Source organism: Silurus aristotelis (assembly GCF_946808225.1).
Source record: "Silurus aristotelis genome assembly, chromosome: 29".
Classification (NCBI taxonomy): domain Eukaryota; kingdom Metazoa; phylum Chordata; class Actinopteri; order Siluriformes; family Siluridae; genus Silurus; species Silurus aristotelis.
This window is the reverse complement of record NC_139602.1, coordinates 3690723-3710358: the sequence shown is the minus strand read 5'-3', so window position 1 is coordinate 3710358 and position 19636 is coordinate 3690723. Positions and strand designations below refer to the sequence as shown.

Here is a 19636-nt window from a genome sequence, read left to right as displayed (position 1 = left end):
TCTAGACGTTAGCTCTACAGTCTGGACTGCATTTTTGAGGAACTGGTTATGGGCTTTCTTTATAAAAACGTCTGAAAGTTACAAAAAGAGCCTTAAGCAATTTAAGTCTTAGGATATTTAATTAAACCTTGTTCTTTAAATATGTAACACATTTAAGTGGTGTCTCAATTTTTCTATAAAGGAAACTTTTAGAGCTGGTATGGAACAAAAGCAAACCATAGAGCATCTTTAAATCACAGTACAATGCGAAGATTAGTTCCTCCTTAATAAATGATCTAGGATCAATGGCTAAACCTTGAGTGGAATGAGACTCCAAAGCTTGCCGGAAATGTATCTTTACACCCAGTTTAGGCCGTGAATTTCACACCTGGGTCTACCGTCATGTCCTTCCTGAACCAATCCACCTCCTACTTCAATCATCATTAAAAACACCAATATTAAACATCAATATTATAGAGAAACGCAGTATAACAGAGCGCTGCATCACAGACAGGAATCTCATATAAAAATTATTGTCATTACTTAGGCAAGAAACCCAATCAACACAGTTCGACAAGTCTCCTTTCACTGCAGCCACAGCTGCACCACCAACATACATCTTCTCTAACTGAAGCAACAGTAAACTAAAAATCTTCGTAGCATTTTTTTGCATTTTTTCCGTGTATTGCGATTTTCTTTGGGATTCGAAATGACAACAGATTGCATGTTTTTGGACAGATATTTACAGAAAAGAAAGCATAAATGGTTCCTAAAAGCTTCACAACTATTTTTATTAACTGTTCCAGCCGACCCTTTAAACCCGATGTTTTTAAAAAGTCCGTCTTGTAAATGTCGGGTGTGAGCGTGACCAAGTCAATTTATTCTCCTCATTCAGCCGTTATGGAATCAAAAATAAACAGCTTTTTAATTTACACGAATCTATTTGAGCTTTCAGTTAATGGCACTAGTATTTTATACTCTATATAAGAAAGAAATTAGGCCAAATATATATTTATAATATGGCCTACTGAATCTAATAATATTCAGGTAGGCTTTAAGGTTTTCGATGACATTGTGCTATCCAGAGTTTATTCCCAGCAGCAATACAGTGAATTATAAATATATTTAACTTTTGATTAAGAAAATAATGCATGAAAGGACTGACCTGTAAGAAACGGATGAGGTAGCAGAGCACCAGTTTGTTGATGTGAGGAAGGTTATGGATGACACTGACAGCAGCTTCAGGACTGTCATAGTTAGAGATGCATTCTTCATAGTACTCATGGGGAATGACTGGATCCTCCAACTCTCTATACCACAGCTTCAGCAATGATGCTAATGAGGAAGATAGATTGGTTCAATATTGAGTTTGTTCATTGAATCACTTTTATTATAAGATTTACATTTATGGCATTTGGCAGATGCCCTTGTACAGAGCGAATGGAATATAATGTATAATACATACAATTAAAGGGAAACAAGTGTTGGGAAAAGTCTGGACAAGCACAAATGACCAACGTTTTGTTGGAAAGCTGTAATTAGGGGTGTGTGGTGATAGACATATAGATATAATTGACAACAAATATACAATAGAAATGAGTGTAATATCTCATTTTGGCCTTTTTCAATTGGCTAATTATTGTCAACTCTACATGCTTCTCCATACTCCCCTCTATCACCACACACACACACACACACACACACACACCTCATACCAAATCTTTATGCTCTTGAAGTCTGGAAAAGGACATTCGGACCCTCTTGCCTAGACTGTGTACAGTAACAGTTAATTTCCACAAGCCATTCTACGAAAAGGCCGACGTGACAAACACATTTTGCACACGTGCACTTTATATACTGTCCTAATTAACAATTATTAAATAATAATTAATTATAATAAAAATTCATTCATAATAATGTAAATCATTTTTTCTTTATTTTTTCTTTATTTTCTTAATTTTTTTTATTTATTTATTTTATTCTTAATTTTTTCATACTTTACAGTCAGATTATATTTTAATATAGTTTATACTTTATTTTATTCATTTTTATGTTACTTTTATTTTTATCTTTATATTGTATTTCCTTTCAGGTTTACAAGTCGGAAAAAAAAGCATTTCAATATATGTCATACTCTGTATGAATGTGTATGTGACAAAAAACATTTGAATTTGAACTTGAATTTGAGTCTTGTGTTTTCTGTTACTTGTGGTCATTTTAATTCTTTCATGAAGCACCTTGGTCCTGGGGGACTCTGTTTTTTGTTTCCAGTGTACTGCACTTTACATGGCTGAAATAACAATGAAAGCTAATCTTTCATGATCCGCCTGGATCACTGATGAACTGAAATCAATACTTTACAATCGGATTTCAAGGCAAGCCTTTCTTGAGTTATTCTGACTGTATTTGTGGGGGGTCTTAAAGATGGAGGACCCAAGTAAAATTCGCAGAGAAGCAGTTCAGATTCATTAAACACCCACCACCGTGTTTCACTGTGGGTATGGTGTATTTACACACAGCCCTAGTTTTTCCTAACATGATGAGTTGCCAAAGAGTTACTTCTTTAGGCAAAACAACTTGTTTCAGGTAATCCTTCAGGTAATCCTGCAACTATGCAATTGGCTAGGCTTCTTACACATGATACACCCACCACCATGCTTCACTGTGGGTATGGTGTATTTACCCACAGCCCTACTTTTTCGTAACATGATGAGTTGCCAAAGAGTTACTTCTTCTGGCAAAATAACTTGTTTCAGATAATCCTTCAGGTAATCCTGCAACTATGCAATTGGCTAGGCTTCTTTCTTGCCTTCCTTATCATGTAAACCTGAATATTAGCTGCATCTTAGTCTACTGAAAACATTAGGAAGCTCTTTCACTAGCAGAATGAGACCAGGTGAATTTGGACAGCTGGTATTCAATAAGGATTTTGCATATAGTATCTATGTGGATTATTAACGTTATTCAGACAAGCTATTGAATACATTACTAGCAAAATAAAGCTGGGAAACAATTTACATTCAACACAAAACCTTTCTTTCTTAATGTTCGATAGAGGTAGAGCGGGTTTGTTTCTTCCCTTAATGCACTTGGAGATCGGGCTATTTATATTCAGTGGGAAATGGAGCACTGCAATTGCCCGAGGCTAAAAGCATGTGTGTGTGTTTTGGTTAGAGAGGGAATTGTGTGTGCAAAAGAGAAATGTCTGTGTGGGTGCCAAAGTCTGTGGATACTCTGTGCATATAAGAGCAGGTTTTTGTATTCGTAGATAAATTACCATTCATTTTCCTTATATGATGGATGCTATTGTATAATATATAATGTATAAAAACAGTTCATACAGTTCAGTTGTATTATTCCTTTTTTTTTTTTTTTAAACCTGTTGATTTCTTGTACAACGTTTGATAAATAGATCAGAAGATACCTGGAATGTGTGGATCCTCCAAGCCAGTTGGCACCTTCCACTGATCCACTTGCAACTTCAGAGCATTTACCTCGTCTATATCTCCAGGCACCCTGCCAGACGCAGATTTAAATACACTTTGTAACACACTCTTTGCGGTATTTGTGAGACATTTTGTAGACTGTCTTGAGTCAGAGTCAATTTTTTTTATTTATATTCCTTCTCTTTTTTATGAGAATATTCGTAGAAAACAACAATTGATCATTTCCCAATGTAAATTGAAATACGGTTGTTGCGTCAAGCCTTTAAATAAAGTAAAAAAAAAGAATAGACAGACACTAAGTGCTATATAAAGTACTATAAACAGCCCTATGAATGGGTGAAAATAATCTTTGTATGCTTTGTATATTTTTAATGTATATTTTTGTAACATCTTTGTTTTAAAGATTCTCTTTCCCATAACCATGTCTGTATCATAATAATATGCGTGAATCGAATTCAAACCAAATTCACACTGCTCTTTACTCATTTTGTAACGTTGTCTTATTAATATCAAGTAGCTTAAATTATAAACCATAGTACAAAGAAATAAACAGATTGTTCATTCATTTATTCATTTAATTCCATGGCCAGTTACTGCAACTTTATTTACAGATTATGAGTGTAGATTAGAGATAGCAAGATTCTCCAATTCGCAAAAGTTCATAATGTGTATCATTTTTAACATATTTATTTCTAAACACTTATTAATAGGTGTGCTATACTTTTATTATCTAGAAAGTGACCAATAATTTGTGACAATATTCGATATGTAGATTGATTTCCCCTCGTTTCCCGAACGCGTTCTCTCAGCACCGCTGCTGCTACGTAAATGACGTATCACAACGCTACGGAGACCGAGGTGTGTCCTCAGAGTCCCATAAAATACAGATTAACATGGCAAAGGTAGAGCTGCATCTTCTTGGAGACAGAACAGGAAAATCTGTACCATACTGAATTGCATAACATCATATTTTTCCCAGTGAATCGTATTGTGTTAATCGTAATAGGGGTGAATCGTATCGTATTGCATCTTTAATGTTTTGTATCGTTGGCTATGCATAGAGATACGAATCACATCGGCCTCGGTTATGGAGATGCGCATCCCTAATGGAGATTATAGGTTATGGTTTTATGAGCTTTATCAATCACCTGAAAATGCCCTCAGTTTGGTCTCCGTTTAAGCCTAATACTTCCTCTGACAGACGGGTCTGTACCCATGGCAGCTGTCGGTCAGGGTAGCGCTCCTTCTGCATCGCCATCACTTCTTCCAGGGCAGAGCCGAACATAGAGGGGCTAAAAATGGCATTCCGAGCATATGCAATCTCTTCAAGAGAAGGCTTTTTCAAACCCTAGATCGGATAGATAGATAGATAGATAGATAGATAGATAGATAGATAGATAGATAGATAGATAGATAGATAGATAGATAGATAGATAGATAGATAGATAGATAGATAGATAGATAGATAGATAGATAGACAGACAGACATACAGACAGATAGGACTTCTTACTTGTGTCTCATATGGGCAGCTGACATACAATACTCTCCCTATATGCATACACTATATGAACAAAAGTTTGTGGGAACCCGACAATAAGATTGGTATGTGCCTTTTGAACATCCCATACTACATTTGGTCCCCATTGGCTACTATAGTGACCTCCACTCTTCTTGGAAGATGTTCCACTAGATTTTGGAGTGTGCTTGTGCTCATTCAGCCATAAGAACTTAAGTACAGTCAGGTACTGATGTAGGTGAGGTGAGGAGGCCTGGGGTGCTGTTCCAATTCATTCCAAAAGTGTTCATTAGGGTTGAGGTAAGAGCGCTATAGCAGGAGATCTTCCACTTCAACCCATGTAAGGCTTTGTGCACAGGGGTATTGTCATCCTGGAACAGGTTTGGATCTCCTAGTATAAGTGAAGGGACAAATTTCATGCTGCCACATCCAGAGACATCCTATACAAGTTTGTGGTAAGAGTTTGGGAAGAACCACATATAGCTGGAAAAAGTCAGGTGTCCCAATACTTTTATCTATATAGTGTATGCTCTATGGCCACAGGTGTGAGGACATCTGAACAAAACCCCAAAGTTGGCAGCACAGGATAGTTTAGTATGTATGCCATAGAATGTATGCCATTTCCTTTCACTGTAACTATGAGGCCTGAACCTGTTTCAGCATGACAATGCTTTTGTGAATGAAGATATGGTTTGTCAAGTTTGTAGTTGAGGAACTTAAGTGGCCCAGAGCCTTGACCTCAACCCCACCGAACACTGTTGATTTTTTACACAGAAATTTCTTCAGACAGAGAAAAATAAGTTTACTTGGAGATCAGGCATGTAACTGGTCTGAGCACAAATCCACACTTTGGTGAAAAGCCTTTCCAGAGCAGTAAAGGTTGTTATAACAGCAAGCACAGAGCCAACTCCATATGAATGCTTTTGAAATGGGATGTTCAGCAAGCACACATATGTCAAGGTCAGGATTTAGCATACTTTAGGTTGTACAATACACATGTCTCTTAGTGTTCTTAATGTTACCAATCATCATTAATACATTTTTGCTGATTCATAACCAGTTCCTTCATGATTAGTTGACCTCTAGAGCCAAAACCGACTCTTTGGAGGTAATATAGTGCTCCTTAACACGTAAGTTTTTGATTGCCCATGTACTTTCAGCTGTATGTATTAGAGGTTGACTGATTAATTGGTTTTGCTGATTGGCACCGATAGTCGATTGCTGGAACTAACGGCTATCAGCAAAAAATCCATATAGATATAGATTTCCAGCTCCTGGTCTGATGTCATTAGGAGAGCGGCCTCTAGAGGTGAATCGCTGACACCACATGCTGTTTGATTTTACGCGTGAGACTGCACGCTGTACGGAGAGCGCTATATTATATTAATTGTTAATAATTTATTCATTATATACTTATATTCAATTATTAATTAATTCATATTTATTTCCTTTAGGACGTTTTCATGATTCAGTATTGTTTTTTTTTTTGTATTACAGTTCAGTACTATTTTACATGGAGTGTTAAGTTGGTTTGTTTTCGGTTGATTAATCAGATGTCGGCAGGTACGATCCAACCTAGCTATCAGTATCGGTAAAATCGGTCGACCTCTAGAATGTTTCCGTGCACACTATTTACTTTTACAATAATGTTTGGTTTGGTTCGTTTAGTTGAGAAAAAGTTTCAGACATGTTTCGCCACCATTTGATTCTGTACTATCAGCTTTGTTTAGATTCACTGTTGTGTCGCATCTCGAACTCTACAGGCTGTTGTGTGAGTGAATCAAGCAGTACAACATGACATCACTCTTGGCTTCCTGTTTCCAAAGAAGTTTTTCAAGGTATAAAATCAAAGCACAGCTACAAGCCTTTTTTTTATAGGGACTTTAACTCTTAAACACATAGTGTTTACCGAATGTAAGAAACAAACTAAACATAATAAAACAAGAAAAATTTAAGGCACCAACCTTTTTCGCTCCAGTTAATGCAGCTTTCTGTAATTTTCGGTAGCAGTATTTCGCATAGCTGCTGACAGCCACTCCTACAGTTAAAAAAGAAAGGGAACAATAAAGAGGCTTTTACTTGTCACATATGCATTACAGCAGAGTTAAACTCTTTCTTCCCATATCCCAGATTGTTAGGATTGAAAGGTCAGCCATGATACTGGAGCAGAAATTTTTAAGGGCCTTGTTTATGGGCCCTAACAGTGGCAGCTTGGCAGTGCAGGGGTTTGGATCCCTGACCTTGCAAAAATTAACCCAGAACCTTAACCTTTTGAGGTACCACTTTCCCATGCATTTACATACAGTACATATCCCCCCATACCAGTACCAATCAATATGGCAAAAATAGACATTTAACAAAGATCCTCAACAAACTCTCAAATTAAAAGTAAAAATCCAGATCATTAGATAATCCTTCCCATAGAGAAAATAACTGAACATGGGGTATTTTTGACTACTAGTGCATAAGTGGTACATCAATACGTGACTGTGACCAACCTTTGGTGTCGTTCAGTGGATCAATGTGTCTGTAAATGTAACCTTCCAGGTAGTTATGGAAGCGTGGTGTAGGAGGAAAGAAGGCAAGACAGATGGCCATGAGCTCCCAGCCCCTCTCTAAGCTGTCATAGCGGAAGTTCTCTGTGGTCTGCCGGCATAGCTGAATGTACAGCTCGTCGCGGAGTCCTTGGTTGCTCCAGCCATGAACTGCAATCTCCAGAGCAACAGCCAGAGGTTCACCTTTGCCCTTTCTGTCCCCCATGTAAGTCTGGATGTGCTTAAAGAGCTCCACAGCTTCACGCTTAACCGTACGGTCCATAGTATGGATCATGGGCTTTTTGATGGGCTCGCTGCTCCAGGCCAACATGTTCGCGATAGATACCTTTCTTCTAAACAGACCCTGTCAGATTGAGATCAAACGTAAGAAGGTACACCTTTTGTCTACGAAGACAGTGCTGTGAAATAGAATACAACCGCATGTATGAATAATATGTACCTGTGTGTGTTTACTGAAATGCTTAGACGCCCAGTTCTCAATGTCGGTCTCAGAAGAGGGCTTTCGCAGGGAGAATTCTGGGAACACACCACAACTAGCACTGGGCATCATGTTCCGGGCATTCCGACTCGCCTCAAACTGGGAGCACGCACCAAGATCTTCCGACTTAGAGAAAGAGAGAGAGAGAAAATTTAGTTAAAACAGCATTAGTTATACACTGCAAGGTGTGTCTGAAGCACAGTGTGCAACATCAAGTAGACAGAGAGACAAAGAGAGAGAGACAGAGGAGAGGAAGCTAAAACAAGAGGCAGCCTTAGGGCTGGAACAGGTCAAAGCCTTTCTAAAATAAGGAATAAAAAAAAAGCATTTTGGAGCAACCCCTGAATTTACAAAACAATGATATTCCTCAGCATGTAGCTCTATTTACTTCACTGAGAATGCTTTGCATGATAAGTATTCCTGATGGGACGTGGTAGCTCAGTGGTTAAGGCTGTCCTCTAGTGATTAAAAGGTCGGGGGTTCCTGCCCTGGTGTCGCCAAGTTGACATTCTTTTTGGCCCTTGAGCCAGCCTCCTAACTCTAGGTGTAATATCAGGGCTAACCATGTGCTCTGACTCCAGCTTCCTTTAAAAACGCTGTGCTTTGTAAAGAAAAGAATTTCACGGTGCTGCATTGTATATGTGACAAATAAAGGCTTGTCTCTTTTTGATGGCAGCATATAATAACATGGTATATACTACATCACACTTTTGCACAAGTTTGAAATGCAGTCCCAACTTCTTTCCTTCGAAATTTACCAATGCGCCATTCAAAAACCTGATATTCTAATGTAATCTGCGAAAAGAACAGCTTTTGCATTTTTATCTCCGACCACCAGAGTGCACCATCACCGGACTCCTGAGCAGCATGCAAACCAATCCGGACTGCTTGCTTTGCGGCAACAGCTTGTCTGATATGTGTCTTCTGCGAAATCTTTCCCAAGATTCTAAAGTGCATTACCATGTATTTCTGTGAGCTATTGGTGGTAGTTTGCTTTGCGCTTCAAACTGACTGTCTGCTTCTTTAGAAACCCGGGGATTTATTACAGCAGACAAAATGTCTCTTAATCCAGCTTATGTTTATACACTGGATATCTAGTTTAGTAGAAGATTCATTCAACTTGGCTGTCGAAAACAGCGGTACAGAAGATCCAACAGCGATCACACTGTACATCATTGCTCTGAGCCAGTCAAGCTCATTGAACTATAATGAATAGACATTTGATGCCACCCAGATGAGGACGGGTTCCTTGCAAGGTTTCTTCCTCATGCCATCTCAGGGAGTTTTTCCTCGCCACAGTCGTCACTGGCTCGCTTAATAGGGATAAACTTACAGTTATAAGGTACAAACTGAAATACTTTATCTCTGCTGTATTGTGATATACCTTGAGATCCCCTGCTTTTCCAGTTAAACGTTCATTAAAAAAAGCACCATATCAGTTGCAAGTACTGCCACCAAAAAGACTATTTTGAAATTATGGATAGAACCATCCACTCCCACAACTTTTACTTGGCTTTTATACTTCAGAGACATTGTCTTGTTGGAAGGTACCACTGCCAGGCTCAACGGCGCAAAAGACAACACTTTTTAGAGTTGGACAATTATTGCTGCGATGTTGCTAGATAGGCTGAAAAGTATCACTCTACCGCACTACCACATTACTCCCTCACTCTTTCTGTACACAACAAATGAAGACATGTTGGGGGATCTGCTTATTGAAAATATTTTATTTCTGATCAAAGGAACGAAATGAACTAAATGACTCGCATTTTGATGAACAAGATTAAAAGAACCAAATCACTAAAATGAGACGATCTTTCCATCACAATTGTAAGGGGAAGGGGGTGTGAGGAAAGAGAGGAAAATGCTTGAGGCGAGGCAGGAACGTCAGATTCATCTCAAATAAAAAGACACTAATGAATGCCTGGCACGGAAAACAGTGCCTTGGAATGAGCCTCTCATTTTCTACACCTCTTCTTATGTACAGTCTGGTGTACAGACTGTGTATTTTGTCATACAGATACATACTCTTGAAGATTTTACAAATAAATAATAGATAAGGGAATGCCACTAGGAACCGGGCCAGGTTTTTTGAGTAATTTGTGTAACATAACTGTAGAACGGAACAAGCGATCTCTAATCAATAATCAACAATGATTTGTGCTTGTGTGGACTTTGTCTGGATGTTATACCTGTGAGGGATGCAGGTAAGGCTCTGGTGATGCCAGGTTGGTTTGTACAGACAGACTCTTCTCTAGAAGCGTTTGAGGAAACGCGAGTCTGTCTAATGTGTTACGTTTCCAGTGGCTATCCTGCTGGGCCAGAGCTTCGTCTTCGCTGAATGCCCTCACCACAGGTCCTGGCAGTGGCAAGGGTGTCGCACCATCACTTTCATAACCATCCTTTGCACTGCCTCCCAAGGAACCACCTCCACGGTGTTGCATGAGCTGCTGAGCTTCCCAGGCGAGTCGTGCTTGTGTGAGTACCGCCCCTACACCTGCCCCAATACCCTCTCCTTCTCCACCAGGCAAGGAGGGCTTTCGATTTTTACGTTTTCTGTTCCCGCCACCACTATCATGGCTGTACTGCAGTGTAAAAGAGCCACCATAACACATTCCGGCTGGTAGCGCAGCCTTTCCATAGCTTAAAAATCGATCGGTTGTCCGGAACCTGGGAGAGGAGCCTGACTGGTCTACATACACAAGCTGCTTGACATATTCCCGCCCCGCTGCGCTGTACTCCCGCCCACCCGAGCTGTAATCACGCCCACCGGAGCTGTAGTCCCGTCCACCGGAGCTATAGTCCCGCCCTGCAGAACTATAGTCCCGCCCACTGAAACCGTAGTCCCGTTCTGCCTGGTTGGAGATCTTCTCAGGTGTGGAGCCTCTTTGTCTGGTCAACACCAGCTGACCATAAGGGGACGGGCTCTGTTTAGGAGAATGGTAAAGGCCAGGCTTGCGTGCCGGTGACCTATCTGAGGCGTAAAGGCCAGGGTCACAATGCATATCAGTGGGTGGTTCTTCGTAAATGGGTGGCGACTGATATTCAGAAGGAGGCTCCTCATATAGTGGGGGTTCGTAAGCGTAGCGTGGCGAAGGAGGCTGAGAGTCGCCCGAACAACGTCGCTGAGTCCCTCCAAAGTCGGCTCTCTTCAGAAAGGGCGATTGTGATTGGCGACGATCGGGCAAAGCATGGGGAGTGGTTTCTGCCTCAGGAAGAGTGTTGCTAGACGAGCGTCTGGAGCGGGGGGAGGAGCTGGAATATCCGTTGCCCTGTGACAGGAAACTGGGCTCTCGGTCAGATACTTTAATCAACATCCTGTCCTTACTTGTTGTCCCCCATTTGAAACTGTTCAAAAAAAGAATAGAAATTTTTAACATTTTTGACAATACATTGCAAAAGTATGAACTAGGATGTCTGGGATGCTCTTTTTCATATGCTGTAGCTTTACAAATTCCCTTTAATAGAGCTAAGAGGCCCAAACATCTTCTAGCATGACAATACTCATGTGTATTATGATTTTGAGACCTGACTTCAAACTCAAATCACACTGCATCACTTAAATGTAAAACAGAAGGGACATACAGTAGATCTTGAAATAAAACCTATAAAGTGGTCAATTATACTTGTGGAAATCTCTTCAAATGTACAAATATTGATGTGTATAGGTGAGTTCTGTTTTGGTATTCCTTCCTGATGGCCAAAATCATTTGTTTTATCCCAAACCCCTTCACCAGACACCTGGTGAGAATCTGGTGAAAAGCTTTCCCAGAAGAGTGGAGGTTATTATAACTGCAAATGATGTGCAGCAAGGTTTAGATCTGGAATAGTGTCTGGTTGTTCAGGTTTTCACATAGTTTTATCACAGCTAGTGTAACAATCATGCGCACAGGTTATGTTTCCTACAATACGGTTCTTTTTACAATGAAATGTGGGTCCATTTATAGAATATATATTTTTAGCTATAAGTAATAAATAAACTGTCTGGGCACATTCCCAAATCTCCCTTATAGACACCTGTACAAATGTATTAATATTAAGTTGGATCAGAGAGTTGTGAGGTCAAATCCTACTACAGCAGGCTCTTGAACAAGGACCTTAACACCCAACCACTCCGTCTGATTGGATATGAATATGGCAAAATGCGATAAATGTAAATGTAAAGAAAAATCCAGGAGGCTACAGTCATCCTAGATCTGAAAAACTGGCATTTAAAAAAAATGTTGCCATTTAGCAGACGCCGTTATCCAGAGTGACTTTTAAAAGTCTCACTCAGTGGATATATTCTAATACTGGTTCATTAGGACACAGACTAACAATACCATCCGTCTAAAACTCTGCTGGGAGAGAAAATAGTTAGAAAGAGGTTTCTTAAAAGAGAAATGCTAAATAAAGGAATGCTGTAAGAGGTCTTCAGGCATTTTCTGAAGACTACTAGAGACCTATCTGTTTTGACATCACCTGGAAGTTTGTTCCACCACTTACGTTCCAGAACAGAGAAAAGCCTTGAAGCATATCATTCTTGCAACCTGTACTGATGTACTGTAGGTAAGGAGAGGAGGCCTGGGGTGCCATTCCATTTCATCCCAAAGGTATGAAATAGGGTTGAGTTCAGAGCTCTATAGCAGGAGATTTGATTGGATTTAGATTGGAGCATATATCACTCCAATCTCTTTTCAAGTAAAGCATATCTTCATGGAGATGGATTTGTGTACAGGGGCATTGAGATGCAGGTTTTGGTCTCCTAGTTTCAAGTGAAGGGAAGATTTCATGCTACAGCACCTAAAGACATTTTATACAACTGTGTGTACAAATTCTGTGGTAAAAGTTTGGTTAAGAAGCACATATGATTGGAAAAGTCAGGATTCCAAATAATTTTGTCCATTTCTAAAAATTCTAAGAAAGGAAATAATATTTAATATAATAAAAAATTATTGAATAAAATGCTGACCGTTTGACCCATAAAATCATGTCTAGCCTGTCCTGGGTTTAATATAAAATTAGGTAAAAATTTGTCTCATAGTATTTGCAGTCCTCTGAGCTGAGCTGTCAAATAAACTGCAAATTCTGAGTCAGAGCTTCATGGTGGCTCTTGCACATGAATGCACCCATCACTCAAGCGTAGATCTAACGAGCTGATAAAGATGTACAGCTGGGACATTTACAGATACAACACAAAACTCAATGTCTTAAGGATATTTTAGTGCATGATTTCCTATATAAAATAATTAACGTTATATTATATATCCCGGTATTATTTGTTTTTGCTCTGCTTGGCCTTTTATTATTATTATTATTATTATTATTATTATTATTATTATTATTATTATTAATAACATTTTTATTAATATTTCATTGATTGTAGTGCAAATAAAGGATTTGTTTCAAGGTATTGAAATGCTATTCTCGGGTTTTGGCACACACTCTGATCAGACTGTTTTCGGAAACTTACGCCCGTTTTTGCAATTAGATGGAACCATATACAGTGTTAATGAATCAGGGTCATTGTCTATACAAGTCCGCGAGTTCTTGCCAGGGATTAAAGTGTATAGAATCGGCCTTTGGGTCTTGGTATTAAAGTAAAGCTGTGAAACAGTAGTCTGAAATCAATTCAGCACTTCCTTACAGCCTGAGAACTCCCCATGACCAGACCTGCTGACACGGCCAAGACTGTGACAAGAATGTGTGTGTGTGTGTGTCTGTGTGTGTGTGTGTGTGTGTGTGTGTATGTGTGTGTGTCTGTGCTTCTTTTTAAAGCTGGGCAGCTCATCTCCCATGCACTTTCTCTCTTTCTCTCTCTCTCGTTCTAATTCCATTTTTTTTTTCCTCAAGAAGGAAACTCATAGAAAGGGACCACTGTTACTCTCTGGGCATAAATAATTCATGGTATCTGAGCTGCTAATCAATTTACACATTCTTTCTTCCTCGCTCTCACTCTATTCTGTCACCCACAATCGGCAAACTCCTCCTGTTGCTCTGGATATTTATATAAGCATCGTAGCAAATAGTTAAATTAACTAAATTGCAGATTATGCATGTATATAATTCTGTTTATATATATATATATATATATATATATATATATATATATATATATATATATATATATATATATATATATATATATATATAAATCCATCATATTCTCCTATTTGGATTTAAATGAAAGATGGGTGTGGCCTAAACAGGAAGTTTTTTTTTTTTTCCTTATAACAACCATAATATTATTTCTTTTTAATTGCAAATTTTATATAAATTATATATACAAGTTTGTAAAATATATTTTTAATATATTATTTTGAAAATTGCCCTAAACTTCTTTTCTAAATAGCATGTTTTGAAGCTTTCCAGATATTTGGACACTTTTAAGTTTGAGCAAAACTGAATCAAAGGGAAACTTTTGCAAAAATTTTTTTTTTTTTTTTTTTTTTAATAATTCAATGAAAATTCTTCTTTCATCACGATTTTCTATTGCATAGTGTTGCATTGGCATGAAAACAAAACTATTATATCATACATTTTGTTCACTTTATTTGGTGATAAACCAGGTAAAGCATTGCCATTAAAACTTAAACCTGAAAAAAAAAAAATTATCATCCAAACTTAACCCAAGAAGGCAATATTTGATCAGATCCCCAAGAAATAAATAAGGAATTGAAATCTTTTTATTATTTAATATATCAGTCAGAATCTCCTAACGATCCGAATGTTATCAGTAGTTTTTTTTCTTTGATAATTTCAACATTCCTCAAAATGATTAGTGAATCAACAGCAAAACTGGATGTAATTAGCTGAAATTTTGCAAACTGTTTCACAAATCTCCAGACCCGCCCGGCTTTCCATTAGAGTTTCTTTAAAAGCTTTCCCTTCAGCTTCTCTCAGTCTTTGAAGAATCTCTAAATAATGGGTGTCTCCCTCCTTCTTTAAGTCAGGCATCAATCTCTCATCTATTAAAACCCAATAAAAATCCATTGAAATGTGGAACATACAGACCCAATATCACTCCTCAATGTAGATGTAAAAAAATCTGGCAAAATCTCTCTCTCTTTCTCAGGTTAGAAAGACATCATTCATCCAAACCGAACTGGCTTTATTAAAAATAGACAAGGCTTCTTTTAATCTCAGAAGGTTGAACATAATTTACACTCCGTCCGACTCTTCTGTGCCTGAGGTGGCTTTTTCTCGATGCGGAGAAGGCATTCTATACATTAAAAGAATTCCGGTTTTGTGATAGATTTGTGTCCTGGGTAAAACTCTTATATCCCTTGGCGTCTGTGAGAACAAATGGTATTAGTTTTAATTATTTCCCTCTTCACCGTGGCGCTAGACAGGGTTGCCCACTGTCCCCCCTTTTGTTTGCTATAGCTATAGAACCTCTTGCAATCTCCTTTCATAAAAATATCACAATATTACTGGTATATCTTAAATGTTTTAGACAGTTTAGTGGTGTCCATCTTAGTAGTTATAAATTTGGATTTAAATGGAATATGGGTGTGGCCATAACAGAAAGTTGTTGTTTTTTTACCCTTATAACAACCATAATATTATTTATTTTTAATTTCAAATTTTATATAAATGATATATACAAGATTGTAAAATATATTTTTAAATATATTATTTTGAAATATTATTTTTTTCAGAAATTTGGACACTTTCAAGTTTGAGCAAAAGCGGAATCAAAAGGAAAGTTTAGCAAATTGCAATTTTTTTTGGTAATAATTCAATGGAATAAGGCTCCTTTTTTCAACACGGTTTTCTATTGCATAGTTTTGCGTTGGTATACTATTGTATATATATATATATATAGCCTGGTCGGGTCACATTGCTTTAGATAAATAAAAATTGCTGTAAAGCGAGAATGCTTTTGTTTGTTTTGTATATTGTTTCTGATCCTAGCATTCGTAATTGCATTTCGTGTCTGACTCAGAGAGTATGGAAGACCAATCATTGTTAATAGATTGAAACAACTGCTGTTCTATTGTCTTTTTTTTTATTTATGTATCTCTCTTATTGAATGGAACCAATTTAAAAAAAGAGTTAAACTAATGGACATTTAGTGTCACCTAGAGGAGGACGGGATCCCTTTTAAATCTGGTTCCTCTCAAGGTTTCCTCCAGGTACCATATCGGAGGGGGTTTTGCCGTGCCACAGTCACCACTGGCTCGCTCATTAGGGACTATAAGACTTTATAGGAACTTATATATAGGGACTTTGAGACAGTGTCCACTGTATAGTACTTTGAGCTAATTTGGTAATTGTCTCACTCACCAGTTCTCAGTCATTTGTCTATTAAGACTGTATTTATTTCATTCAATAATGCTCCAAATACACTCCATACCAGTACCTTGAGTGTCTGATTTGAGATTGAATAAGATGTCTGGTGTGTTCTTTGTGCTTTCTCTCTCTATCTCACCTCTCTCCTTCCTCTTTGGGCGCTGATTTCTCCTCCTGCTCTTGTGAAGACGTGGTGCTGACAGCGCTGCGAGCCGGGCTGCTGTCGGCCGATCCACTGATCACCGAAGCTACAGGAATCGGCGTGTCTGTGTTCTGCTTGAGGGTCTGGAGCTTGGCGAGGGGAATGATGTCGCATCCGTGTGGGCGGTGCCAGACAGTGCGCTGGGTAGAGGCATTGTAATAGTAGAAGCGTGAGGTGTTTGAGTCGAACAGTTCCCACCACTGGTCTGGGCCGCTGCGCTTGATGTGCACACCGGCCGGAGCGTCCCACACACACTCGCCTGTCAGCAGGTTGGCGTACATGCGCTCGCGTGTGCGAGGTTCGATGATCTCCACCCATTCCAACCTGAAAACAACAAATCAGAAGGCAATTTCTTGTAAGAAATCATACAAGAAGCAGTTGAGTTTTGTACCAGTCAGAAGTATTATGTTAGAAGTCTTTGGATAAGTAATTTAAATCCTTTACTGAGCTCCAACTCCTGGGCCCCTAAGCAAGGCCCTTAATCACTCCACTGTTCGGTTGTATGAATGAGACAAATGTAAGTGGAAAAAAGGGCGTTTGCCAAAAATGTAAATTATATATGCAAAAGTTTATGGACACCGGCCAGTAAGATGCTTAATTATCCACATTTAGACCCCATTTGCTCTTATAACATCCACCACTCTTCTGGGAAGATGTTCCACTAGATTTTGGAGAGATTTGTGCTTAATCAGGCACAAGGGTGATAGTAAAGGTATTGATATAGCTGAGGTGAGAAGGGCCTGCTCTATAGAGTTGAGGTCAGGATCTTCAGCTCCAACTCCATGTAAAGCATATCTTCATGGAGCTGGCTTTGTGCACAGGGGCATTGTCAAGCTGGACTACTTTTGAGTCTTCTTGCTCAAGTGAAAGAAAAATTTCCATCCATAGAAAAATTGTGTACCTCCAAAATTGGGTTTGCGGAAGAACCACGTACTGCGGCTGGAAAGTCCTGGTACTTTTGTCCGTATAGTGTATATGTATTCCATATTCCAAAATTGTATCTTAAATTTCGCCTACCAAAAACCTATTAACCCAAACACACAAAATCACATGGTATGACTCATTAATGAACTACCATGTTTGCCTTCCCACTTGTTGCATCTAGTTTAATGCCACAGGACTTTTCCCACAAGCCACTGCACGGCTCCAATTTCTTTTGTCGTGAGATGCCTACACAGGTGAGCATGAGAACCTTAACAACAAACATGCACAGACAATCTAGAAACGCAGAGTGTGGTGTGAGACGAGTCTTTATACCAGTACTAATTATGAGACGATGTGGAGAAATTCATGTCTTGTGAACATCACAGTTTATGCAATAATGAGAAAAGTGGATGTGCAGATCATGTAAAACAAGCAAAGACTATAAACCATGGAACCAGATTCCTATCATCAACCATGAAAGACAAATGTTAGAGAGTGAGTTCTGTGAAGGCTAACGCTATATATACAGGCGTTAATCAAGGTGTCAAAAGAAAAGGTGCGAGTCGTGAGTGACATGTGTAAGTGCAGTTGGGTAACATAGTCTTTGGTCAATAAACTTGACTATTACTCAATATGTTTTTCACGTGTGCATTAAATGTGTATTCACGGGCTTTGCGCGATAATCTGTGCCGTTTTATTAATAATCACAACAAGAGAAATCACTCAATTTCTTTTCAAACCCTTCACCAAATCTACTTCATGTCGACTAACATTAAAAATTGATGAAAAGTGTTTTTGGGAAGCCTTCGTTGCCCGACAGAGGGTAATTGAATCCTGCTGAATGTCTAAAGTGTGTTAGAGCATTGCAGATTTCTTCTATCTACTGCATGTGCAAGTGTGAAATATTGCCTGTTCGTCGATTTATATTGTGGCCTCTTGACAGGCAATTCAATAGAGTATAATAAAAAAGAATTAATGAACACTTGTCCACTTCTCCAAATGTATATATTTTATTCGGAAAATGCAAATGACTGCTTAAGACGTAGATCATTTTAACTGATAGCAATGCATCACTATGTTAAATCATGGATCAGTTAATGGAGAGTCGGTGCCAATCTCATGAGGTTTTTACTTCATATGATCTCAGGAAGGGATACACAGTGGTGGACTGTAACAAAGTATGTGTAAATTAGGTATTTTCATTCAGGGAGACATTAAATACTACATTTCTGGAAATCAGTCGTTCCTTTTTATTTATGCGGAAAAAACTTAACTAGTCAAACACGCAGAGATCCACCAATCAGGTTCGAGCTCTCGCTCTGTTTTGAACTGGTTTTGAGTGGCTCTTGGTGTATCTACTGATCACCATAGCATCAGTTTAACAGCAAGCAAAACATTTTGAGAGGAATAAATGATGAAGAAACTCCAAACTTGAACTCGCCACATCACACGTGGCCTCACTCGTGCGTTTTTTTTTTTTTTTAAGTAGTTGAAAAGAAGGTTTTGGGCTCATGATCATTTAAATAGATATCAATCAGTGTTTGACTCATTATTATCATTCTATTATTAGACCAGTGTGCTGAGAGTCACATCCGAGTCTTTTCACATAAACTGAATTGATTAAGCAAAGAGTCTTGTGCGAAAAATTATAATAGGAACATTATTTACCATAATAAATCATAGTACTTTGGATAGTTAAGTACATTTGAAGGCAAATACTTGTATACTTTTCCAAAGAGTTCAAGACTCAGGTTCAAGACCTGGTGGTCTAGTGGTTAGGCTGCGGCGCTCTCTCCGCTGTGGCCCGGGTTCGATTCCCAATCAGGGAACCGACCACAGCTATTAGGGTTGCACATACCAGTGCACTCTTAGTGCTGGTCCCAAGCCCGGATAAATGGGGAGTGTTGCGTTAGTAAGGGCATCCAGCGTAAAAACATGTGCCAAATCAAACATGCAGATCATGAATACGGATGTTCCGCTGTAGCGACCAAAAAAAAAGTTATTTATACATATGTATAATGAAGAAACCTTGAAAGGAACCAGCTTCAGAATGGCTCAGAATTCGGACACCGAATGTCCAATCATTATAGTTCTATCCTTTTTGAGGTTAACAACATATCTTTTTAATTGCTACTAAACCATTAAATTCACTGAAAAACTGAAAGACAACTTTCAGAACATGCAATGAATGGAGCATTTCAAACAGATTTTGCTTTCAGAATCTTTCAAAGAGCCTTCCCTTATAGAACTGATAAATGGCT

The 19636-nt window shown here is 38.6% G+C and overlaps 2 protein-coding genes across 2 annotated transcripts in view; one reads left to right on the top strand and one right to left on the bottom strand.

Moving 5' to 3' along the window:
- tbc1d7 (TBC1 domain family, member 7) overlaps positions 1 to 19636 on the top strand; it is a 207511-nt gene that overhangs the window by 96351 nt on the left and 91524 nt on the right. The gene's annotated exons all lie outside the window — the stretch shown is intronic.
- Positions 1 to 19636, bottom strand: part of arhgap39 (Rho GTPase activating protein 39) — a 40436-nt gene that overhangs the window by 1080 nt on the left and 19720 nt on the right. Inside the window, exons 2-9 of the mRNA XM_083534979.1 lie at positions 16389 to 16775; positions 10168 to 11323; positions 7937 to 8101; positions 7441 to 7840; positions 6907 to 6980; positions 4574 to 4773; positions 3404 to 3495; positions 1145 to 1314 (exon numbers count right to left, since the gene is read on the bottom strand). Of these exons, the coding sequence (XP_083391105.1) occupies positions 1145 to 1314; positions 3404 to 3495; positions 4574 to 4773; positions 6907 to 6980; positions 7441 to 7840; positions 7937 to 8101; positions 10168 to 11323; positions 16389 to 16775 (2644 nt within the window). The remainder of the gene's footprint in view (positions 1 to 1144; positions 1315 to 3403; positions 3496 to 4573; positions 4774 to 6906; positions 6981 to 7440; positions 7841 to 7936; positions 8102 to 10167; positions 11324 to 16388; positions 16776 to 19636) is intronic.